Raw genomic sequence first — 25,470 nt, 5'->3', positions numbered from 1 at the left:
GGATCATAGGGGAAGGGAGGGAAAATTAAATGGGAAGAAACCACAGAGGGAGACAAACCATCAAAGACTATGGACCACGGGAAACAAACTGAGGGTTGTGAAAGGGAGAAGGGTGGGAGGGTGGGGTAACAGGGTGATGGGCATTAAGGAGGGCACATGATCTGATGAGCACTGGGTGTTATACACGAATCATTGAACACTACCTCAAAAAGTAATGATGTACTATATGCTGGCTAATTGGATTTAAATTTAAAAAAATCACCCAAGGAAAAAGGGAAAAAAACACATATGTTTGTATGTAATAGTAGGAGTATAAAGAACTGGGGGAGGTTACTGCCTATCTGGTGACTAGTCCTCAGTTCACAACCTTTTGTGGTTTTCATTCATTCCTTTAACAAACATTTGGCAAGTGCTAATTATATGCCCAATTATATGCTGATATTTACCCAACGCCAATCATGTGCAGACCCATTGCCAGGTGTTGTGGGTACAGAAATGGGCAGCAGTGGTCCCTGTCCCCACATATATGGAAGAGACAGTCAATAAGCAAATATCTAAATGAGATGATCACGGTACTTGGATGTGCTATGAAGGAAAGAGCATCGGATCCTATCTTAGAGAGAAGGACTCCCTGAAGAAGTGACATTACAGCTGAGCTGAAAGCAACCTATAAGGACAGGACATCATGCTCAAGGGTCCTGAGCTGGGAAAGATTTTGGAATGTCCCAGAAATAGAAAGAAGGCCAGTGTAACCGAGGATACCCATGCAGATTTACAAGAAAGTCCTTCCATTTGGAGTGGAATTTCTATTATGCATGCATATCTCCAAAGTTTTACATTTCAAAGTAAATGTGAAACACAATTGTTTCCACTTGGATCCTATATAATGATGCAAAAAATATTCCTCTTTAATTCCACTGTAACTTAGACATGCTGACTAGGTCTCTTTTCTTTGATCTACGATGTGACCACAGGTTTGGTAATATTTCACCTTTTCCTATATATGAAGAGAATTATTACTGATTTTTTATAACATGAGGTTTTCTCATTTTCCTTTCCAAAAAATCAACGACATCTCCTTTTTTCTTTACCAGACCACCCCATCAGACATATACTTCTCCAACAGGCCTCGGGGTGTCAGAATCTTACTGGTGGGAGATCTGAGAGGGGTCACCAGATCTCTCTTCACATTATGGGGGAGGAATCAGAGCCCCACAGAGGGGATCTGGTCATGCAGCAATGGGCTGGAGGCTCCAGATTTCTCAAGTGGTGTTTTTTCTGCTATCCAAAGTTTCTCCTTACCGTGACAATGACATGATCATTTAAGAGGTGAGTCACGTCGGAGTCACTCTGGGAATAAGATTCAGTGCTCTCCATTGGTGATAATAGTCCCTTGGTAGGAACCAGACTTAGCACCTGCAAAATACCTAGGCTACCAGTGAATCCTCAACCAATACTTGAAAAATAAATGAATGCCCACTGAAATGTCACCTCCTTGGAGAATCCTTCCCAATCCCTCATCTGACAGAGATTCTCCTGTTATTCTGTGTCACCTCCATTGAGATTTGGAAGAGGATGTAAATGCTACTTTTTTGCATACCTCAAATTCTGCATGGGAAAAAATTAATCATCAGCATTGCAGAGAATGAAACTCAGGACCTTTCTGCCCAGTGCCAGAATCTGATTGTCTGATATTTACTCATTAGAAGGGAAGGGATCACAGAAGCCAGCTTTCTATCAGAATACCTAGCAACTGGATCTTTAACCAGAAACAAAAAGGCAACTTTTGCCGTGAGGATCCATTGATTTCAAAGAATTATTTCAGCAGTCTCAACCCTTGTGTGTCTGACCCAATCAAGGGCAAGGTGCACACTGCATATTTGTTTTCTCTGTAAGAGCCCTACACCCATTGTTCTGTGCTTATATCGATTAACCTTTGTCACATCTAATTGATTACCGTTCATTGGAGCACAAAGGAGAAAACGCCCAAAGTATACTTTTCTCAATTGTCCTATACAAAGAAACAACCCAGAAGAGGATGCCTAAGACAGATATAAATTACAAGCCAGACATGGGAGATTTGTAAGGCAGAAACTAACAGAAGAGGGCATTTGAGACTATGTCGGCACGCTCGTTGGGGATATATCAGGGCCAAGTTCATCCATCCAAAGTACTTGCAAGGATATAGACTTGTAAAGTTCCCCCTCAAATACACACCTTGGACAGTGGGTTTTTGGCGGCACAGTTGATCCCACCAACAAAAACCATGTTGGGCATGATGGGCCTGGAGTAGTCCTTGACAAAGTCACTTCTGAAAATCCAGACAGATGCGGAGCTCATCAGGTCCTGGACAGTCACATCTTTCTGAAGGACTTCTGAGGCAAGTGCTCCATACGGGGAATAAACCACATTGCACAGAAAGCTCTCCGACAAGAAAATGAGCATGTTCTTCACCCGTGGTAAAAAGGTCATGTGATCTGAGTTAAGGGACAGAATCCTGGGCACATAAGATGGTGGGTTGGGGCACTGAGTACCTTGAAAATCTAGGCCACACGGCAGTGCGTTCAAGAAGAACACAGCAGGCAGACCCAGGTACAGTGCCACAATGGGGCCACAAGGGAGGAAAGGGTCTGCCAACACGGCATCAAAGCGGCTTTCCACCAGGGAGGCCATAAGTTCCTTGTTGTGCAGTAAGTGGGAGCAGGCAGAAAAAATCAGGGCAGAGTCCTCCTTGACTTTCTTGTACGTTTTGACCACACGCTGCAGCAAAGGCTCATTCTCAAAGACACCGTGCCCGAGTTTGATAAAAGCTTCTTCCACATCCTCCCTTCGGAATGGCACAGGGTACCTCTTCAAGGTGTAGAACGCTCCTTCTTTGATGTGCATGGCAGCCTCGGAAGCTAGGACCACCATGTCATGTCCCCTCTGGTGCAGCTGCCCCACGACCCCAAGCACACTCAGCCAGTGGCTGCCGTCCACGGGGACCAGCAACAGCTTCCCAGCCTGGGACACAGTGGGGTTCAGTGCACACAGCAGCAGGCCCAGGACAAGCGGAGGTGGATCGTGGGACCTTGCTGCCATGGTTCCCCTGCCTTTGCTACCAAGACTCTGTCTTGCCAAAAGTTTGCCCTCTCCTACTTTCCTGTCACAAGAACCAATCTATACTTGGAGTTAATGGTTGATTGTATCACATGACTATAGCTGGTCAGTCTGCTGAAAATAACAGGAAATTCACCTTTAGAGGTAACAAGGACAGACTTTACCGGGTTTCTTTTTTCTTTTTTCCAAGTATTCTTATTTTTTATTTATTTGCTCTTAAGTTGTTGTTGTTTTTTTTTAAGATTTTATTTATTTATTTGTCAGAGAGAGAGAGAGCACAGGCAGACAGAATGGCAGGCAGAGGCAGAGGGAGAAGCAGGCTCCCCGCTGAGCAAGGAGCCCGATGTGGGACTCAATCCCAGGACGCTGGGATCATGACCTGAGCCGAAGGCAGCTGCTTAACCAACTGAGCCACCCAGGCGTCCCTGCTCTTTTAAGTTTTTATTTTAATTACAGTTAGGTTAACCTACAGTGTCATATTAGTTTCAGGTGTACAATATAGTGGTTCAGCGCTTCCGTACATCACCCAATGCCCATCCCAGCCAGCAAACTAGCTTTCTTGGTCGGCAACAACAGTTTCACCAGCTGGAATTCTTTACCAACCACTCAAATCACATTCTTGAGGGGCCAGAGAAAGGAAAGCAGCCCCAGCATCGTTGAATGCATTAAACGAGTATTTCCATGGATCAAGAGGGATAGATAAAAGGCTATGTGGTGACAAATTAGACTTCCTTTTCAGGAATGAAATAGAAAGCAGAATGTGCCTTTTAGAAAGACATCACGCTGCAAGCCTGCTTTTGGCCCTTCGCAGCCTTGCGGGATGTCCTTCCCCATGGGTCACTCAGGGTCTTGCCCAACACGGTACCATTTTGATGCATTCATCCGAAAAAATGCTTATTTCGTCCTACCTGGCACCGAGCCTCGGGGTGCCGGCAGAGACCACCACAGACGAGTGTCCTGCCTCCCCAGAACTCGGGCTCCATCAGAAGAGACAGACGGGCAATATGAGCAGATAAACAGGCGCGTCAGGGGCTGTGAAGCACGTCAAGAAGGAGATGAACGTTGACGGCTAGTGAATGGCGGGAGGGAGGCCCACTCGAGTGCACATGCGCAGAAGGCCTCTCTCAGGACGGATGCGTGTTCGCTGGGACAGACAGCCGCGAGGGCAGACACTGAGAAAATCTGATGACCAGGTTGCAGCAAAGGGGAAAGGTGAACAAAACCAATAAGAACATGGATGTGTGGAGTATGTATCAGATATCAAATATGATGTAAGCATGTCACAACGCATCTTACATAATCCCCTAAAATATCCCTTAAAGGCAGATAGTATTGTTCCCACTTTAGGAAGGAAGACGCTGAGGCTCAGAGAGAGAATATGGGCTGCCACTTAGTAAGCGACAGAGCTGAGATGCAGGCCCTGAGTGTCAGAGCATGGAGACCCCGCTCTTAACCACAACTCCCCATGGCCTCTAGCGCTATCCGGATCTTAGGGCCAGGTTTGAAATTTACAGCAGGTTAGGAGCCAGAAGCAAAGCTGTGATCCCCACAGTCACTACTCAATCAAAATAAATGGGGAGAAGGCAGATGTGCTCACACAGTAATACCCAGCACTAGCTCGTGCCTCCAAAAGAGCAAGGGAAGGGTCAGGGAGCAGGTATGGTAGTCCCAAACAGAAATTCCCCTCCTGAAGAAAAGGCAAATCTGAGTGCAGACAGAACTGATCATCCCACCCTGTTCTTTGGGGATCCATTGCTGTACACTACAGTCCCAGGATGGGAGCACAGATCTCAATAATTTGACCATGGACGTCACTGGCCACCCATATTCGGGGACTTGATAAGAAGGTCATGGAGAAACTTATAAGTCTAAAGTTTTGATGTTCTGTGGGGCATATTCACAGGGCCCCCTTCATTCTGGTACTTAGAACAGGTACTTAGAGTCCCTCCTTCCCTGTACCACTATCCTTCCTCCACAGACCTCCAGTGCCACATGTGCTTATACATGGGTGCACACATACACACATGCTTAAACATACATGTACTCAAAAGCTTCCTACTCACACACAGCCCACCCCACCCCAAGCACTTTCTGTTCTCCTGGGCTAAGGTTCTGGGTGGGTAGCGAAGGGGCAGCAACGCTATTCAACCCACTGGTGTGCCCCTATCTGCAATTCTGAAATTCACAGTCCAGTTTAAATATTAAGAGCAATAATTCATCTGAACTCTCAGTATCATAAGAATTCATTCATAAGGGGCGCCTGGGTGGCTCAGTGGGTTAAAGCTTCTGCCTTCGGCTCGGGTCATGATCCCAGGGTCCTGGAATTGAGCCCCGCATCGGGCTCTCTGCTTAGTGGGAAGCCTGCCTCCTCCTCTCTCTCTCTGCCTGCTTGTGATCTTTGTCTGTCAAATAAATAAATAAAATCTTTAAAAAAAAAAAAAGAATTCATTCATAAATTACCCAGAGCAAAAGGGCTGTAAACACACACAGTCACCACTGTGATGATTTTATGACTTTCCTACATCACGCAGAGCCTCAGGACTTTTTGAGGCTTCTGTGTTCCTGGATGCTTTGGGGACATGACTCTGCCCTTATAAGCAGGGTTTCAGCTTTGGAATCACTCGCTCGGGTGCCAGTCCATGGCTTTGCGGACAGTAAGCACTCAGTAAATGTTTTTGTATAGATGTGACTCATCCCTTCTCCTTTGCTCTAGGCCCCATATCCAAGCAAGCAAGTGCTGAATGCTCTCTGAGACCCAGCTTCCACAGTCCCCCAGGGCCCCCAACCCATATCTACTCATTCTGGTCCCAGCATCAGCTGCCCCCTGCACTGCCCCTGCACTGCACCACCATCCCTGAAACCTTGATCAACAGCTTCCTAGGACCCAGAATAAAATTTAGACTTCAGCCTTTCCCTCAAAATTTCCTGGAATGGGCCTTCAGCCTACCTGTCCAAGCTCGTTACTCCTCTCCACTCCTTTCACCGGACCCCTCACCTTCTGCCCCTTTCCCTCCACTCATTCTGGATCACTTGACCTTCCCCAAACAGACTTTTCCCATGTGGCTTTGTTCACACTAGACTCTACTCTGAATCTACTTTCTACTACTGTTTATTGCATGATTACAAAGTGCCAGCTCCAGGATTGTACTCGGCCCCTCAGGGTGACATGAAGTTTGTCCTAGTGACATAGGGTGCCTCATTGGATCTACTACCCTTTTTATGATGAAATATTAGAGTTCACTGGTTAATCATTTTCCTCTTAGAACTAAGTGACCTTTATTGGTATTGCCTTGCCATTTATCAAAGCAAAAAATAAAGTATCAGAGAATAAGAAGGCAGAGAGAGGTCAGATGTCCAAAAATGTCAAAAAGAAAGTTATGGTCATTGTATAGCAGTTTTACTGGAAATAATTACGGTACCAAGATTGACCCACACCACCACAAGCATGACCAGCAAGTTTTAATCGTTTTAATACACTAGACTAGGAGTTCTCAAGCTATGGGCCAATACACTCTGGGGATACCCAAGAATTTTTTAGGGGAATTTTGCAAAGTCAAACTATTTTCATAATGATATTTGGCTTTTTCACTCACATGCTCTCTTAAGGGTACAGTGGTTTCTCAGTGGCCACATAACCTGTGGTATAGCAATAGATTACCTGCAGAAGCAGGCAGAAGAATCCCATTCTCTTCTTTTAAACCAGAGAGATGTGGAAAATGTAGGATGTGCCCTCTTCACTAATTTTTTTGCTTTGAAGAAGTTATTTTGGGGCTCCTGGATGACTCAGTCAGTTAAGAACAGGACTCTTGATTTAGGCTGGGGGTCATGATCTCCAGGTGCTGAGATCCAACCACATGTAGGCTCTGGGATGAAACTGTGGAGTCAGCCTGGGATTCTTTCCCTCTTCCTCTCCCTCTGCCCCTCCCCCACACTCGCTCGCGCGCATCTGGGAGCACTGTCACTCTCTGTCTCGCTCTCTCAAATAAATAATAAAAATATGATTTATGTTAGCATGTAATGGCTTCATTGCTATTAAATTGGCTAACAAATTTTTTTCATTGCTTTAACTTCTAATGGAGTAAGTATTGATAGATATAACCTACATTAAAAGAGCAAAAGGGTCCTAGAAACAGAAAACTGGAGAACTCCTGTTCTGGACCAGTGATATGGCTATCCTTGAGCACAGGGTCAGACAAAACACACACCCCTCACTCTAACCCCATGGGCGGAGGGAGAGCCTGACAGAAGGCCTATTCTAGCAAAGCCATAGCCCCAGACCCCCTTACTCCCACTAACTTCCTCTTTTTCCTTCGGAGAGGGCGGGGCCAGGGGTGGGCGGAGCCTCTGTGGGCGGGGCTTCCACCCCCCACCCCCACCCCGTGCGAAACACGCCACAGAGACCCTCGTCGGAAGCGTGGCAAGGCCCCCGCAGTGCATTCTGGGATGCGGTCTCCACCAATGAGATGCGGCCTACGTCACAAGTGCGCCCTTTCCGGGCGGCCTGGGCTCGCAGGGCACTCGGGCCCGTGCCCCGGGGGCAGCCACCCGCACCACTTGTCGTGCCGGTGGCCCGTGGGCTGTGCCGGGCCTTCCGACATGGTGGACTACTACGAGGTGCTGGGCGTGCCCCGCCAGGCGTCGTCAGAGGCCATCAAGAAGGCATACCGCAAGCTGGCGCTCAAGTGGCACCCCGACAAAAACCCTGAGAACAAGGAGGAGGCGGAGAGGCGGTTCAAGCAAGTGGCCCAGGCCTACGAGGTCTTGTCAGACACCAAGAAGAGGGACGTGTACGACCGGTATGGCCAGGCTGGAGTAGAGGGCGGCGGTGGCGGCGGCGGGGGCAGCAGGCCCTGCCGCGACCCCTTCGAGTATGTCTTCACCTTCCGCGACCCGGCCGAGGTCTTCAGGGAGTTTTTTGGGGGCCACGACCCATTTTCGTTCGACTTCTTCGGAGACCCACTAGAGAACATCGTGGGCGGTCGGAGGAGCTCCCGGGGAAGCAGAAGCAGAGGAACCGCTCCCTTCTTCTCCGCCTTCAGTGAATTTCCAGCCTTTGGGGGTGGTTTTTCTTCTTTTGATACGGGATTTAGTTCCTTTGGTTCCCTGGGGAACGGAGGCCTTTCTTCCTTCTCCATGTGTTGTGGTAGTGGTGGGACTGGCAACTTCAAATCCATGTCGACTTCCACCGAAATCGTTAATGGCAAAAAAATCACCACCAAGAGAATCATTGAGAATGGCCAAGAAAGGGTGGAGGTGGAAGAAGACGGAGAGTTAAAGTCCCTGATAATAAATGGCAAAGAGCAGCTGCTGCGCATTGACACCAAGTAATTCCAGTCCACGTTCAATTTAGAGCACATGGTGAGGAATAGCAGGACTTTTTTTTTTTTTTTTTTTTTAAGATTGCAAGGGAACTCTACTTTCAGAACAACTGTACTGAAGAATTTATAAACAGTCATGCCAATGCCTATTTGTTGTTATTGTTGGGACCACATGAATAGGACCTCTGTTTCTCTTTAAAACTTGTAAATATCTGTATGCACTTTGCTATTTATTAAACATAATCCCGAGGCAGACAGTGATTATTTCCTAGTACTAGGACACAGTGTTACAGCACCTTGAACCTTGCCTTTCCATTTTGTTTGAAATGTGAGCCAGGTAGTTTTATCTGAAGTTAACCTTGCCAAGATAAATCGTTTTACTTCCATTTTTTTCACCACATAATAGTAAAAGATGTGTACACACTAATACTTCTGGCTTAAGGATGGTTTTTAGTCCCACATAGACGCTGATGACTAGTAAGAGCTTTCCGTTTAAATATAATAAACCTAGGCTTTTTAAGAAACAGGTAAACCTGGCAAAATGGGTATATTCATTTCCTATGGCTACTGTAACAAATTACCACAGATTTGGTAGCTTAAAACAATGCAGATTTATTCTCTTATAGATATGGAGATCAGAAGTCTGAAATCCATTTCAGGAGACTGAAGTCAGTGTAAGCAGGAACGTGTTCCCTCCAAAGGCTTGAGCAAAATACATAGGTGAATTCCTCACAGTTACATGATTATTTAATAGCATCAAATGGACTTTATTCAGGTCACTTAAGCAATTAAAAACAACTGGTAGTGATGACTCAAAACCTTAATAGAAATCTGATTGCTAGCCTCTACCCACCCAACTTGGTTCTACAACTATGATTGATGGAAATGTGGAAAATTATTTCTCTAAGGCTACACAAAACTACCCTATTGCTGTGTGCAGGATGTATCTTGTTTCAAATTAGGTTGACAAAAGCCAAGACTATTGGAAAGCTTGGAGTAGTAACTGGGTGAGGCAGCATACATCTGAGAGTACATTTCTGTTGGCACAGTTTATACCCCCAGTGGAAACCACTTTGGGCATGGTTGCGTTGGGATTGTCCATCACAAAGTGTGCCATCCCCTTTGGTCATGACTAAGGGAAAGTTTGCATAAGGTATTGGAGCAAAAAGGCAACTGAACTAGACAGACTAAAAATGCAGCCTATTCCTTCCTTACAGGAAGGTCATGTGACTTGAGCACACTGTTTAACTAGGAATATATGAAATTGAATTTAATATCTGTAAAAGCCAATCCCTGTGGAATGGCATGTGAACAATATGCAGCAGAAACATAGGATTCAGCCACTACTGTCCCACGAGGGCACAGAGTCTGTTAAAACTACCTCAAATGGTCACTGAGGTACCCAGGCAGTGCTTCTGACCCACTAATTGTACAAGAACTATCAGAATAAAACAGACTACTGGGGCTTTTAAAAAAAATAACTTTATTTGCTTGCCAGGCTAGGGAACAACACACCAGTGAAGATATTCATAGTTGTTGGTGGGGAGGGGAGGAGGAGCAAGGAGGGAAGTGATGTCGAGTTTTGAAGTGATAGAAATGAAAAATCACCACTCTGTATAGGACAGAATAAGTGCATTTGTGTCTATACAGTTGGTTAACATAAGTCTCCATTGGTCAGGAAAGTCTTCAGTTGGGTCCAGTAAGACTGGCATGGGGGCAGGGGGGTCATTCAGAGGTCATGGTTTTGTTTGTTTTTTTTTTAAGAATTTGTTTATTTACTTGACAGAGACACAGTGAAGAGGGAACCCAAGTAGGGGGAGTGGGAGAGGGAGCAGCTCTCCTCCTGCTGAGCACAACCCTGATGTGGGGTTCAATCCCAGGACCCTGGGATCATGGCCTGAGTCTAAGGCAGACCCTTAAAGACTGAGCTACCCAGCGCCTCAGAGGTCATGGATCTTAAAGGCTCTAGTGAAAGCAACACACAAGTCAATGGATGAATATATAAGCAAATGTGGTCAATCCATACAATGGGATATTATTCAGCCTTAAAAGGTAAGGAAACTGACATACGCTGCAACATGAGTAAGTCTTAAGGACATAAGCTAAGTGAAATAAGTCAAAAAAAGGCAAATACTCTATGATTCCATTTATATAAGGTACCTAGAGTGGTCAAGTTAGTAAAGACAGAAAGTAGATTGGGGGATGCCAGGGGTTTTAACAGCATTTGTTGCAGCAAACAGCATTCAGTTAGAGATCTGGTGGAGAGTTTCCCTTTTGCAGAATAGAAAGCATTTTATCTAAAGAATTTTCAAAACTGAAAACCGCTTTTTAAAAATAGCTCTAAAATCACAGTCCTGTATATCAGTATTCCTTGTTTATGGAAAGGCTTGAGTAGGCTTTCAGAGTAGAGAAAACACTTCCTCTGGTGCAAAGATGAGCATCTGCAGGACCCCGCAGTGGACTCCCTCCAGGAAGAGAGAGCACTTTCCCATGGAGTGCACCAGTTAATAAGGAAGTAGTTTAAGACATCATTTTAAGAATTGGGCATATTGAAGTTTTTTAAATAAAATTCTTTAAAGCTTTTTTTTTTTAAGATTCTTATTTATTTGACACAGAGAGAGATCACAAGTAGGGAGAGGGGCAGGCAGAGAGTGAGGGGGAAGCAGGCTCCCTGCTGAGCAGAGAGCCCATGCAGGGCTTGATCCCAGTACCCTGGTATCATGACCTGAGCCGAAGGCAGAGGCTTACCCCACTGAGCCACCCAGGCACCCTAAATAAAAATTTTAAATAAGCATGTTTTTAGGTGTATCTATGGAACATTTACAAATGTTAATCGTATCTTATGCAATATAGTAGCCACTAGCTACACTTGACTACTGAGCACTTGAAATGTGACCAGTCCAAATTGAGATATGCTGTAAGTGTAAAATAAATACCAGATTTTGAAGACTTAGTATGGAAGCAAAAGAATGTAAAATAGCTCATTAAAATTTTATATTGAGTATGTGTTGAAAGTTTAACATTTTAGATATATTTGATTAAATAAGATATAATTAATTTTAGCCCTCTTTTGCCTTTTTTGGTAACATGTCTACTAATTTTTAATAAATTATACATATGGCCTGCATTATAGTTCAATTGGGCAATTCTATACTAGACCACAAAGAAAACCTACCAAATTATTTAATGTAGGGACTTCAAAAGAAACATTCTCTGATTAAAATCTAAAATAATTAGAAAAAAATAAGAGATAGCTATGGGAGGGAATAAACAACTTTGAATACAGCCGTGGACTTAGGAAATCAGAAAATTAAATGACCAAAAACAGAACAAAGGAAAGAAAAAGAAAATATGAACAATTTATGCCAAAACCTCGGAGACATAAAAAATGTTCTATGAACTTCAACGCTTCATTGTTAAGAAAACTCTAACAGAAAGGAACTTAATGCTTAGCTAAGGAAAATTAGAAAAATAACTATAAAATAAACCAAAGGACACAAGAATGACAATCATTACTAAAAAGCAAGCTGGGATTAATGAAATAGAAAACAAAACTAGTAAAAAGAATAAGCAATTCCCAAAATGATTTCTTTGAGAAAACCAATAAAACAATTCCACCCATCATAATTTTTTTTTTATTAAGTAGACTCCATGCCTAGCTGGAGCCTAGTGTGAGGCTTGAACCCATGACCCTGAGATCAAGACCTTAGCTGAGATCAAGAGTCAGATGCTTAACTGACTGAGCCTCCCAGATGCCCCTCACCCATCATAAATCTTAAGAAAAGGGGCAAAAATATGAAAGACTTCGACTCTGATCTTTCATACTTGGAGAAAATTTCCATGACTACTTAAAGAAGTAACATTTAAGGGTAAACTAAACCAAATAAGTAAGAGTAACAAGGTCTCAAAGTAAAAAAATTTAGTGGAACAAAAGTGATAATGGTGTGCCTATCACATATAATACTTGAGAATTTCGGTATAAATGATCCCTCATGTACCCAGTAAATTAGCACAAACGTATCTAAAGATCTTCAGATGACATACCTTGTCCTGCCGGGCACTTTCTAAATAATGGTAATAGAAAATATTTATTGTGTACTCATTGTGACAATAGTGAGGTCAGAATATTTAGGTAATACCTGCCCACCTGCCCATTCAGCCAGAAAAATGGGAGTGAGAATTTGAACCAGTGCAGTTAACTCCAGAGAATATTTTCACAAAGGAAAACTAAAAGATGCAGCCACTCCGGAAAACAGTATGGAGTTTCCTCAAAATTTAAAAATAGAACTACCTTACTACCTTACAATCCAGCAATCACACTACTAGGTAATTACCTAAAGAATACAAAAGTACTAAGCTGAAGGGATACATGCACCCTAATATTTACAGCAGCAGCATCTACAATAGCCAAATTATGGAAAAAGCCCAAATGTCCATCAGTAAGATGGATGATAAAAAAAATAAAAATAGGTGAGTGGATAAAGACGTGGTATAGGGGCACCTGGGTGGCTCAGTAGGTCAAGTGTCCAACTCTTGATTTCTCCTAACATCCCCTTCCCTTTTAGATCCTATTCATCACTTCACCCCTCCTTCACTGGGTTCATAGGCTCATAGTCTGACCTCCCTCCCACTGTGTCCTTTGAGGACTTCAACATCCCAAGTAGGAGACCTGTCCAACCTACAATCCAACTCTGATCGTCCCCATGTCATACCCCAGTCATAACTCCTGGTCAGAAACCTTCCCAGCACAGCTCCATCTCTGAAAAGTTGAACTCATTTACTTCTGTCTTGGATCACACAGACCCCTGTTTGTCTCTTGCACCTTGTCTCCCTTCCACTTAATTTATTCAAGTTTCCTGACACTGCTGCTTCCTTTTTGTTTAGGTCTCTTGTGATCAGATCACACTCTAGCCCCTTCTAAGACAGGGCCACTAAAAAAAATCATGTCAACAAACACAATTTGCTGGCTCCTTTGTCCTTCCACCGAACAAGCAAACACCCACAAGCAAAGACTCCTGATGGATCAGCTCACAACTCAGCGTCTCTGCTCCTATACAGTTGGAGAAAATTGCACAGCCCCACGAAGATGGTGCCTTTGCAAAAGGATGGTCCTAGTTGACTCACACCGGTGCTTGTCAATCCTCTCACAGACCCACGCCCCTGCCTCTCATTTCTTTTGGTGACCACTGCAAACCTTTACTACACCAGTGGAGTTGCTTCAACATTTATCTCCCTGAACTTTTAGGAGAATGAGAGATAGAAGTCTTAGAAAAACTGGTAGATAAGTAAGCACCTGGAAATAAATTAAAAACAAAAAACAAACGACGACAACAAAAGTGTTCCACCTGGAACGTTGATTGGACATAAGCACCAATACAGACCTGAGACAATGGCTTCCTGTGGCCACAGTTTATGCCCCCAATGAAGACCATGTTGGGCATGACTGGCCTGGGGTAGTCCAGGACGAAGTCTCCTCTGAAGAGCCACACAGATGCAGAGCTGAAAATGTCCACCACCGACACCTCTCTCTGAAGAAGCTCAGAAGCAAGGCTTGCATAAGGGGTGAAAGAAATGTGGCAAATGTACTTCAGGGCCAGAGGATAGAGCATGTTCTTGACCCTTTGCAAGAACGTCATGTGGTCTGAATTCATTGTTAACAACCTGGGAATATAAGAGGAAGGGTTTGGGCACTGTGTACCCTCAAAATCTAAGTCACATGGAATGGAACGCAAAAAAAACACAGCCGGAAGTGACAGGTGTTTAGCCAGTACCGCCCCACAGGGGTAAACGGGATCAGTTAAAACCACATCAAAGGAACTGGCATTCAGGTGCCTGACCAGGTCCTTGTTACGCAGCAGGACCTCACAAGACCTTTGAAAAACCAAAGCAGCGCTTTTCAAACTTTTCATAGTTTCCAAAAACATCGTTAGAAAAGGCATTCTTTTAAAAATCAGGTAACTCTGGCCCAGCAGGAGGTAATTAAACTCATCCTGGGTGTACGGAACTGCATAGGTCGTCATGTTGAAAAAGTCCTCCTCTTTGATATGCAGGTTCAACTCTGGCGAAACCACCACCATTTGGTGGCCTCTGGCATGGAGCTCCTGCACGGCTTCCTTCATGCTGAGCCAGTGGCTGCCATCCATGGGCACCACCAGCACCTTCCCGCCTTCAGCCCAGGGTCCGACACACACGAAGAGCAACAGCCCCGTGAGGGCGGGCAGGGGAACCAGGAATCCGGCAGCCATGTCGGTAGATGCCCAAAGCAGCTGACTTTTCAGATCAGGCTCTGCCTCCTACCTTTATTTCCTTTGTCTTTATCTTATCATTGAGCCACTTAGAATAGCGGGTAACTGGCAGGCAGCATGTCCTCCTTGTGTTAATCATTACAGACTAGATCTATCCCTCGCTTTCACCATCGCCCCCCTCCCTTCTCCTTCCACGCAGGGAAAGATCAATCTCTCTTATCACGGAAAAACTCATCTACCTTGACGGCTCTCTCCAGGGAACACGCTAATTCATTCTGTTGCTTTTTATCCAATTCCCAAAACAGACCTGTGGATGCCCGTTTCATTTGATCTCCTCCTATTTCTCTGTTAACTGTGTCCTAAAGCGCTGTGACTGGGCTCTGAAGAGTCACCGATGCCCAGGTCTCGAAGCATAACCTCTCTGTTGGATGTGACCTCAGCTGAAATCTCTCAAAGCTCTCTCCTCCCATTGGTGGGGACCATGGAGCACAAACGAATATATAACATTGCTAAGACAGCTTTCTCTGAACAGGGAAGGGGGTACTAGCTCTTTGGTTTTGTTCCTTTTCCACACCAGGACATCTCTTGCAATGGTCAGGGAAGAAAAATCTTGAAGCAGCTGTCAAATATGGAAATATCTCAAAGAATCCTGCACTGGAGATGCGAGGACAGCCTAAGGGTTTGTTGAGCATTTTATATTTACTCCGCAGAATGCGAGTTGCTGTTACCTAAAGCATAAATGGGCAAGACAACAACCCTTATCAATGACATGGTGGGACCAGAGAGCCCCCCCGCCCCCCAGGGCCTGCGTTCCTCTGAACAGGAGGTAGTGGTCACCCAGTCTCAGATCAGCCTCTAACTCCACTCCTCTTCTCCAGTCTTCTCTGTTTAGGGACTGGGGTCTTTCACCGATAACTTCCTTGCCACACCCTCCTTCCATGAAAACCACCCATTTCATACAATGCCTCAGAGCTCCCCTATACTTCCTAGATGGGATGATGAGTGATTCACGAATCCTTAAGACAATTAGATCTGCAAATTTACTCAGATTTTTATTCTTTAACGACTCTAAGATATAAATCTAGATAAAATAAAGAGACATACAACATGATGGATGGGAAGATTGAACATGGTAATGTTCCTGATTTTGTCCCCAGTTAAGCTATAGATTTAATGCAAACCCAAACTAAATCTCACTGGGATTTTTAACATGACCAAACAATATTTTTAAATTCACCTGGAAGTATTACTGGCTTAGGGTGATAGAGGAGTAGCTCTTATCAGACCGATGGTCCCACAGATAATGATTATAAACTCTTGCAAAATGGTCTGTTTGTTTTTGTTTTTTTTTAAAGATTTTATTTATTTAATTGACAGATAGGTAGAACACAAGTAGGCAGAGAGGCAGGCAGAGGGAGAGGGAGAAACAGGCTCTCCGCTGAGCAGGGAACCTGATGTGGGACTCGATCCCAGAACCCTGGGATCATGACCTGAGCTGAAGGCAGCCGCTTAACCAACTGAGCCACCCAGGCGCCCCTGGTCTGTTTGGTTTTTTTTAATGCTGTCTGAAGGCACTGGGAAGCAAACAAAAGCAAGCAGAAACTTAAGGGGAAGATGAAGACAGGATGGCACAGGAGCCCGAGAGTGGCCAAGTGCCAGGGTAAACGTTCCTTACTCTTCTTAACACCCACCTCTCATCCTTCTGCCCTCAACCACTGTACGGCTCCTCCCTGTTAACAGGAAGATTGTCTTAATGCCATTTGTACCCACACAGCCAGAAAATGGCCAGCACCTCAGTCAGCCCACTACCCATCATGGGGTTTCTGCCCCCTTCCAGAGCTCAGACCAAGCTCTAGGAGTACTCCCTTTCTGTTGTCTCTGTCACAGTGCCCAACACTTGTCTGCCAGCCCTGAAGCCAGCAGAGCAGTGGGCACCACACGTTCTTCTCCAATCTCAGCCCTTCCAACCTTCTGACTCAAGCTTCAGCATCTTCAGCCTCTAGCTGAGCTTCAGTGGCCCACCAACATGCCCACGGTAGCAGCCCGCCCAGCGGATCGCCATCCATTTCCCCCTCCTCCAGTGTGCACTCTGGGCACTGCCTCCAGCACGTACATTGAACCAGCCAGTGTTTTCATGTGTCCCCATACTCACATGGCAGTCCAATAGCATCTGACATACGTGCCACTCTTCCCGCAAAAAGGTCAACAGCCTACTCAGGATTTCCCCCATGATACTCTTTCTCAAGGCCCATTTCTTCAGTTTCCTGGCTGTTTCTCCAACTGTTGGCTCACGAGCTGACCACCCTACATGGAGGGCAAGGAGAGACTGAAGAAAGAGGCAGGCCACTCCTCCAGAGGGTGGGTGGCAGGGTAATAAGCAAGAGAACTCACTCACAAGGCTTGTCTTGGGTGGCCCAAGACCAGTAGATCTCTGCCCCTGCCTGCCAAACCTTGAAAGTTTACACAGAGGCCTTAACTGGGTTCAGTCATCTGTACAATTCAGATAGTATACCATCAACAACACTGACTCTCTCAAGGCTACATCCTTGGAAACCGCTCCCACTGGAGAATGGTAGGCAGAACACACATCCCAAGGACAGTGAAGGAGCCGAGAAGCCTCCAATTGCCTGAGCCCAGCCCCCAGGTAAACCAGCATGAGCATCCTCCCAATGACTCCTTCCAACACTCAACAACACTAACAAAAACAAAATTCCTACTACACAAAGGATTTAAATAGATTATTGTCCAAACAGGATATGAGAACACTCAACAAGCGTAGGAAAATATGCTCAACATCAATAGTCATTAGGGAAATGCCAATAAAAATGAGATTTTACCTCTTGCCTACTAGGTTAGCTATAATAAAAAATTTTTACATGCAAAATAATAAGTGTTGGCAAAGATGTAGAGAAACTGGAATATCCATACATTACTGGTAGGAATATAAAATGGTGTAGCCACTGTGGAATATAGTTTGTCAGTTCCTCCATAAATTACACATAGGATTACCATCTGACCCAGCAATCCTACTCCTGGGTTTTTACTCAAAAGAACTGAAAACAACTGTTAAAAACTTGTCCATGAATGCTCATAGCAGCACTATTGACAGTGGTAAAGAGTAGAAACCCATCAACTGATGACATAAATGTCCAACAGCAGAGGCACCTGGCAAGCATGTGACTCTTGATTTCAGGATGGTGAGTTCAAAGTTCCACGTATGGTGCAGAGATTACTTAAATAAATAAAACTTTTTAAAAAATGCCCATCAATTGATAAATGTACAAACAGTGGTCCATCCACACAGTGGAATATTATTCAGCCATAAAAAGAAATGAAGTGCCAGGGCACTTTGGTGACTCAGTCCATTATGTGTCCAACTCTTGGTTTTGGTTCAAGTCATGGTCTCAAGTCCTAGAATGGAGCCCCACGTCAGGCTCCACACTCATCAGGGAGTATGCTCAAGGATTCTCTCTCTCCCTCCTTCTCTCTGTCTTTCTCTGCCCCTCCCCCCAAATAAATATATAATCTTAAAAAAAAAAAAAAGGAATGGAGTACCAACACATGCTACAAATGGATAAGCCTTGAAACATTAAGCTAAGTAAAGAAGCCAGATACAAAAGGCCACCTATCATATGATTTCATTTCTATAAAACATCCAGAATAGGCAAATCTACAGACATAAAGTGGATTGGTGATCACCAGGGTTTGGGGAGGGCAGAATGCAGAGTGAGTACTTAAAAGATAGGTGTGTGTCCTTTTGGGGTGACAAGAATATTCTGGAACTAGGTAGTGGTGATAGTGTACATCCCAGGTGTACTGCACACTTTTATTTTATGTATATCTTGCCACAAAAAAGCAAATGGAGCAGGCACTTTGAAAATCAATCTGGCAGTTCCTCAAAGATAAAACATAGAGTTACCACACAACCCAGCAATTCTACTCCTCAGTACATACCCAAAACATAGTCCACACCAAACTTGTATATGAATGTTCGTGTATTCATAATGGCCAAGAAGGAGAAACAACCCAAAGTCCATCAGCTGATGGGTGGTTACATGGAGTGTGGTATATCCAAAGAAGGAATTATTATTCAGCAATAAAAAGTAATGCTACAACATGAATGAACCCAGAAAACATGTCACGTTAAAAAAGCCAATCACATACTCTGCGATCCCCTTTATATGAGATGATCAGAATAGGCAAATCCATAGAGACAGAAGAGTAGATCAGTGGTTACCAGGAGCTGAAGAGTAACGGCTAATAGGGTAGGAATTTATTTTAGGGGTAATTGCAAAATTCCAAAACCAATTGTGGTGATGGTTGCTAGAAATACACTAGAAACCACCAAACTACAAACTTTCCGTGAATGAATTGTATGATCTATAACTTGTATCTCAGGAAAGTTATTTGTTTGTTTGTTTAAACCCATTTGATCTCATCCTCTTAGAATTATGTCAATTATTAATCAACCAAGGTTCAAGTTTTTCAGATACTCATGTTGAATACTTTTTTTTTTTTTAATGCTGACTCCTACTAGCATTTAGCTACTCTGGATAATTACTTAATAAACAGAAACAATACTGTCAAAATGTCCTGCATGCCCGATCAGTCATAAAAATAAACACATTTCAAAACCCTTTTTGAAAGAAAAGCAAACCACAAAAGGCATTGCAGACATTGGCCCAAGTCATGTACTTGAAAAAGTACCTAGTAAGAATGACTTGGCATTTTGGGGTTTTGTGCCCCTGACTTGCCTCGAATTCAATCCCCAGCTCAACCAACAAATGTAGAGGCTGGAACCTGCATGACTATGACTTGTAGAGACCCCTGAAGGGAGACCAGATGGCTCAGGGAGTGAATAAAGGATCTCTGTGGCCCCTCACCACCCAGCTGGGGCCCTGCTGGTAGAAGTCACTGACAGTCACATGGCATTGATTTAGGTCAGCATTTCTCAGCTTCAGCACTATTGGGGAACAGATAATTCTTTGTTGGGAGTGGGTGGGTGGGTATTTCTTGTGCTTTATAAAGGATTTTTAACAGCATCCCTGGCCTCTAAAATTAGACCGTATCATCCCCTAACTGCGATACCTAACATGTCTCCAGATGTTGCCTCCAAGGGTTGCAAAATTACCCCTGTTTGAGAACCACTATCTAGATGACTCCAGAATGCAAGACAAGCTGGGATAGAAGAGCTAGTCCTGAGGAGCTGGGATCTGGTTTTCTGAGAAAATGCTCCCCAAAGAACAATGCAAGAAAGCCATGTTGTTTGGATCACCTCATAGAGAGAATGTTCCAGCCTCCTAAGTGAAGGTCCAGAGAAGAGAGGGACGAGGCCATGGCTTCCCCTGATAGTCTTCCAAGCCCCTTCACACACTGCCCATGTGACCCTCAAACAGCCCTGTGAGGAGTGAGGCACATGCTATCAGCCCCATTCTGAGATGAGAAGACCCAAGCCCAAGGCCAGGAGGCCAGGAGGAAATGCCTCAGATCTGCTGAGTCATCCTTCCGCCTCCTTTCTTCCCTTCATGGGGCTGCTACCCTCCAGGTCTTGTATAGTTGGAGAAAGAGTACCAGGCAAACGTGGGGTCTCCAGGTGGGAGAGTGATAAGGGGGTGGGTTCTTACCCTGCCTCTGCCCCTTGCTGCAGATGGTGCCCTAAAGCAGCTCACTTGGCTTGCCTGGAAATGGGTTTGCTCGTGTATGGGAGAACTGGACTGTTTCCTGTCTGAGGGGCCTCCATCCTGTCACTCCAACCTAAAGCAGCCTGTCCTGCGTGTATTGCATTTACAGTCTTCAAAGTTCTCCCATGAACTCTATCTTCTCTGCCCCCAGCCCTGACCTCTAGAGTGTTCCCATTTCACAGATGGAGGAATGAACACTAGAGATAAACCACCCGCCCTGACCACACAGCTGGACTTGAATCCAGGTCTTATAGTTCTTACTCTTTTAATGTAATGGGGACAAAGGAGGGATCCCTGGAGCCAGCAGGGGAGGGAAACCTGGTCCTTTCCCACCCAGGCTCAAGCTAGGGCTGGGCTCTGGTGCATTCCCTCCCACAGCAGGCTAGGCAGAGAGGATGTGCAGGTCTGGAAGCCTGAGCTCCCCATGTCTGTATGGCCCCTAAAAGGGAGAGTAAAAACCTGTCCCTGAACCTCTGAGCAGTTCTCTGCTTTGCAACTGGAAGAGACTAGAATTTATCTCTGAATTCTTTATTCTAAGAAAAATGCTTCAAGGACCCTTCTAATTCTGAAATGTAATGTCAAACTCTCTCCTAAAATGGCTCAGTTGGTAGAGTATCTGACTCTTGATCTCAGGGTTGTGAGTTCAAGCTCCTCGATGGGTGTGGAGATCGCTCAAATAAATAAAACTCTTAAAAATGGAGATATTGGAAACCTAAGGAAAAGAGATTAGCCATGGGACAGATGGGTCTCAACTAAAAATCAGGGACAGTAGAGACAGTGTGCCAGCATCTGGCCTGGACTGAAGCCCGTGTGGGCAGAGGGAAAGGCAGAGGGGCCAGGTGACAGGGCGCACGGGGTTGGAGAGGAGGCCCTTAGTGGGGACAGGGATAAGCGGCTTCAGGACATCTGGGGTCTCCCAGTGGGAACTACCGGCCAGATGCCTGAGCAGCTTCTCTGGGAGCATCTTGAGCGAAACCAATGAGGAAGCCTTCTGAGGTGGTTGAGTCCCGCCCAGGGTCAAGGAGGCAGGAAGAGCTATAGTCAGTCACGCTACGGTGGGTGTTGCAGAGTGATCTCATCCTTCGTTAGACACGCAAGCCTACCAGCACCCAGTTATTGGGCCAGAGTGTGAATCAGAGCATTACTGCAAGGAGTGCTCACCAAGCTCTGGTTTTCAAAAGGCTCTGCACATTAGCCAATGCATAATAAGAAACTTAATTATATTTGTTTTGTAGGTAGGCCAACAGTTACCTATAAAACACGCTTGCTGATTTGATGAGCAAAATTGAATTTCCTTGTTTATTAATTTGAGTTTCTTGGATTATTTCTGAAGCCACATATGTTTCCAAACTTTCAGTGGCCCCTTCTATGGTGGCTGTGTGTTGACTGATCAAGTTATTTGCCTACTGAGGAGTATTTGTGGGGTTTTTTGTTGTTGTTGTTGTTGGTTTGTTTCCAGCTATGAATCGGGTCTTTAGTTTTCCTGATTTATGATGTATCTTCTTTTTTAAGTAATATTTTTAGGTGAAGTCACATAACACAATTAACAATTTTAAAGGGACCAGTTCAGAAGCATTGAGTACCTTCATCACGTTTGCAACGACCACCTCTGTAGGATTCCAGAACATTGCCATCACTGCCAAGGACACATTTTTCTCCCGAGTGTTGAAATGGTTTGATCATCTAACAAAAAAACTCTGATTTGAAATACAAATTGATAATTACATATTGTGTGATGCAGAAGGTTCTCTATGGTGGACATTTGGGTTACAGCTGAGATGCCAATGTAAGTTCACGGTGCTCCAAAAAACCCACATTTACCACCGTCTGTTTTGCAATATGACTAAATCAAATTCTTTTTGCAAAAATAAGAGGGTGGGGATGAAAGGTACCAAAATGTGTTTTTTTCCTTCTTAATGCCAAATGTTTCTTATGACACTTTCGCTTATTAATTACTTGGTTAAATTTTCCGGGCATGTAGGATTTGTATTCCATGCTGCATGCTTCCTGGAACCAGTCCGATTATGCTCATGGGCCCTGATCCCACCCATTCTCAGAGGTATGGCCAACTGTCCGGCGTACCAACCAAGAAATTGTCATATGTGAAAGAAGAGGGATGAGAGTCTCTGGGACCTATCTGAGGCTTTCTTTCGGATGAAAAATTCTTTGAGAAAGAGGATTCTGCTGGGAAAAAAGTGATCTGAAGACTTTCAAAGATATAAATATTAAAACAAAAACAAAGAACTCGTAAGTTTTTAACTTTCCAAAGTGGCTCTGGGCTCTCTCCGCATATGTCAGGAAGGCTTCTAAGAACATTTGCCTTAGGTCAAAGTTCAAAGTACTTTTTCTGCCAAGGGTCAGGTAGTAAATATGTAGGCTTAGCGGGCCACATACATCTCTGCCATGTATTCTTTGTGGTTGCTGTTTTTAACATCCTTTTAAAAACATAGGGGCACCTGGGTGGCTCAGTGGGTTAAAGCCTCTGCCTTCGGCTCAGGTCATGGTCCCAGGGTCCTGGGATCGAGCCCCGCATCGGGCTGTCTGCTCAGTGGGGAGCCTGCTTCCTCCTCTCTCTCTGCCTGCCTCTCTGCCTACTTGTGATCTCTGTCTGTCAAATAAATAAATAAAATCTTAAAAATAAAATAAAATAAAAACATAAAAACTGAGCACCTGGGTGTCTCAGTTGGTTAAGTGTCTGTCTTTGGCTCAGGTCATGTTCCCAGATTCCTGATATCAAGCCCCACGTTGGGTTCCCTGCTCACCAGGGAGCCTGTTTCTCCATCTCCCTCTGCCACTTCCCACTCCCCACCCCAACACCTGCTCTCTCCCTCTCTCTCTCTCTCCCTCTCTCTCAAATAAAATAAAAATTTTAAAAATAAGATCAACATATAAAAACCATTCTTAGCTCTGGGTCATATAAAAAATGAGCCTCTGGGCAGATTTGGTCAACTGGCTGCTATTTGATGATCTCTGCTTTGGAGTCCCAGGGAAAAAAAAAAAGCATGGATTTCCACATAGATTGTCCTCTCAGCAATGCATCCACTTGGTCAGGCCTTCCCCTGTTTCCTCAACAGGTGGGTGTAGGATTTAGACTGAAAATTTCCAAGGCTTATTCTATGTTCTGTGACTGTCCCCAAATGACCTAGCTAAGGATCCCTCCTATTGTTTACCTCATCTAAAGCCTCAGCATCATTCAGAACCTCAGCATCAGACTCCATCCATACCCCTTCTTGCAATTGGTCCCTCCAACGAAAACCATGTTAGGCATGACCGGTCTGGGATATTCAAAGACAAAGTCATATCTTAAGAGCCAGATGGATCCCTTCTGATACAAGGTGGGTAGGTGCACATCCCTCTTGAGGATATTGGAGGCGAGGTCTTCGTACTTCGAGTACAGACAGTGGAACAGATATGTCTCCAAGTAATTAGCGAGGTAGTTGGCCACCCGTTGGGGGAACGTCATCTGGTCTGAGAACTGAGTGTAGCATCTGGGAATGTGGGACACAGGGTTTGGGCTCCTGCTCATGGTATGCTCCAGGGAGCATGGGAAGCCCCTGAAGAGGTACACGGAGGGCAGGCCCAGGTACTCAGCCAGGATGACCCCGCAGGGTAGGGCTGGGTCTGTGAAAAGGGCATCGAACTTGCTCTCCCTGAGGACACTCAGGGTGGCCGAGTTCTCCAGGAGGCTCTGGCAGTTGGTGAAATACATGTCAATAACGATCATGCTATTCCTGTATTCCATCTGAGCAGCGTTCAGGAGCCATCTCTCAGCAAAGTGATTGTTTCCGAAAGAGCGGTACCGATTCTCCAGCTCCTCCTGGTTGAATGGCACTGGATAGATTTTTCTTGTGTAGTGCTTGGACTCCTTCAAAAGCAAATTGACTTCTGGCACCAGCACCACAATGTCATGCCCCTTCTCACTGAGGAGCTCAACTATGTCCTTCATACTGAGCCAGTGGCTTCCATCCTGAGGGACCACCAGCAGCCTGTCACCTACAACCTCCCTCCAGAGCACTAAGAAGAAAACTTTCCGAAACAACTGGAAGAGGCAGGTCATCTGGGGGAGAGGACAGGTAGCGACAAGAATAAACAGTTCACGTTCTCTAAACCTCAGGGCTCCCTGGCTCTTTTCCCCTGAGAGAACCAGTGCTCTTTACAATCCCTACCTACCTCTCTTTGCTCTGAATTTTGCCCCGTTTTAAAAGAACGTAAATTAATATTTAACCATTTTTATGCACACAGCAAACTTGACCCAGTGAGGTTTCTTATCGGCTTTCACCTGAGCTTCTAGGTTTATTTTTCTCTTTCTCTCCATTCTGCCTCTCCTTCCCGAGCTTAGTCATGCTTGGAGCACAGCTTGGGAGGCTCCTGGAGGCTGGTGGTGGTCCTCTGTCCTGAGTTTTCTGGATTCCCCCGCATGGTGATGATGTTCATAGACAAACAGCTCTTAGTGCTTCTCCTCTATCCTCAATGTTGTTCAGAAAGGAAGGGTCAACAGATGCCAGATTCAAGATTTGAAACAACACAGTGGAGCTGCCCATTCCACCTCCTGGTGACCTTGCGACCACAGCCATCACTGGATTTAAAAGTGGGCTGCTGGAAGCTGAAGGGACACAGAGGAGTCTGATCTAGGCCCCTCCCCACCCCTTGGGTTCTTTGGGGTAAACCACTATTATTGCAAGTTTCCTGTTCTATCAGAAGACAGAATCTAATCCTTAAGATACATGCTCTAAAACCAGAATTCCCACTTTGTGGTTAAAAGCAAAAATTCTGGAGTCAACCTATCTCTTCCAAGCTGTGCAGCCCCACTGTTCTGTGCCTGAATTCCCCGTCCCTCGAAAGGGAGTGGCTCTGTACCACCTCCTGGGGTAGGGGGGAAGAGCCATGAAAATTAATAAGTCAATCTATAATCTGTGGGTGCCCAGGACAGATCCCATGGAGGGGCTCCCTCTGGTTGTCATCAGGCAGCTGGGTCCTATGTGATATGAACTAAGGAGCACCCCAGTGGTCAGAAAGTAACACCTAAAACGTCTCAGCAAGGGAAAGATCCAGCTTTGCCTTCTGTCAACCCCAGAGTACGGGAGGAATTAAAGGAGACAGAAGAGGAGGTGGGAAGATTAAAAGGGA

At 45.0% G+C, this 25,470-nt stretch overlaps 2 protein-coding genes across 4 annotated transcripts in view; one reads left to right on the top strand and one right to left on the bottom strand.

Moving 5' to 3' along the window:
* LOC116867772 (UDP-glucuronosyltransferase 1-6-like) overlaps positions 1-24,502 on the bottom strand; it is a 35,512-nt gene extending 11,010 nt beyond the window's left edge. The window contains exons 1-2 of one of the 3 annotated variants that reach the window (XM_032857538.1): positions 23,568-24,502; positions 13,799-13,814 (exon numbers count right to left, since the gene is read on the bottom strand). In XM_032857538.1, coding sequence (XP_032713429.1) covers positions 13,799-13,814; positions 23,568-24,400 — 849 coding nt within the window. In that variant the 5' untranslated portion in view covers positions 24,401-24,502. Of the gene's footprint in view, positions 1-2,217; positions 3,136-13,798; positions 14,718-23,567 lie in introns of those variants that run through there. The other 2 variants (XM_032857537.1, XM_032857536.1) reach the window with 2 other exon arrangements.
* Positions 7,634-15,418, top strand: DNAJB3 (DnaJ heat shock protein family (Hsp40) member B3). The gene is made up of 2 exons (XM_032857539.1): positions 7,634-8,457; positions 15,240-15,418. The coding sequence occupies exon 1, from the start codon at positions 7,696-7,698 to the stop codon at positions 8,425-8,427; it is 732 nt and encodes a 243-aa protein (XP_032713430.1). The 5' UTR covers positions 7,634-7,695; the 3' UTR covers positions 8,428-8,457; positions 15,240-15,418.
* Positions 24,503-25,470: the final 968 nt, after the last annotated feature.

Source organism: Lontra canadensis, unplaced genomic scaffold, assembly GCF_010015895.1.
Source record: "Lontra canadensis isolate GAN:19392208 unplaced genomic scaffold, GSC_riverotter_1.0 scaffold13, whole genome shotgun sequence".
In the NCBI taxonomy this organism is placed as follows: Eukaryota; Metazoa; Chordata; class Mammalia; order Carnivora; family Mustelidae; genus Lontra; species Lontra canadensis.
Note: the sequence above shows the minus strand (reverse complement) of the source record. Positions and strands in the feature narration are given on the sequence as shown.

Coding starts and splice junctions, on each gene's coding strand:
- DNAJB3 (XM_032857539.1), top strand. CDS start 7,696: ATGGTGGACTACTACGAGGTGCTGGGCGTGCCCCGCCAGGCGTCGTCA.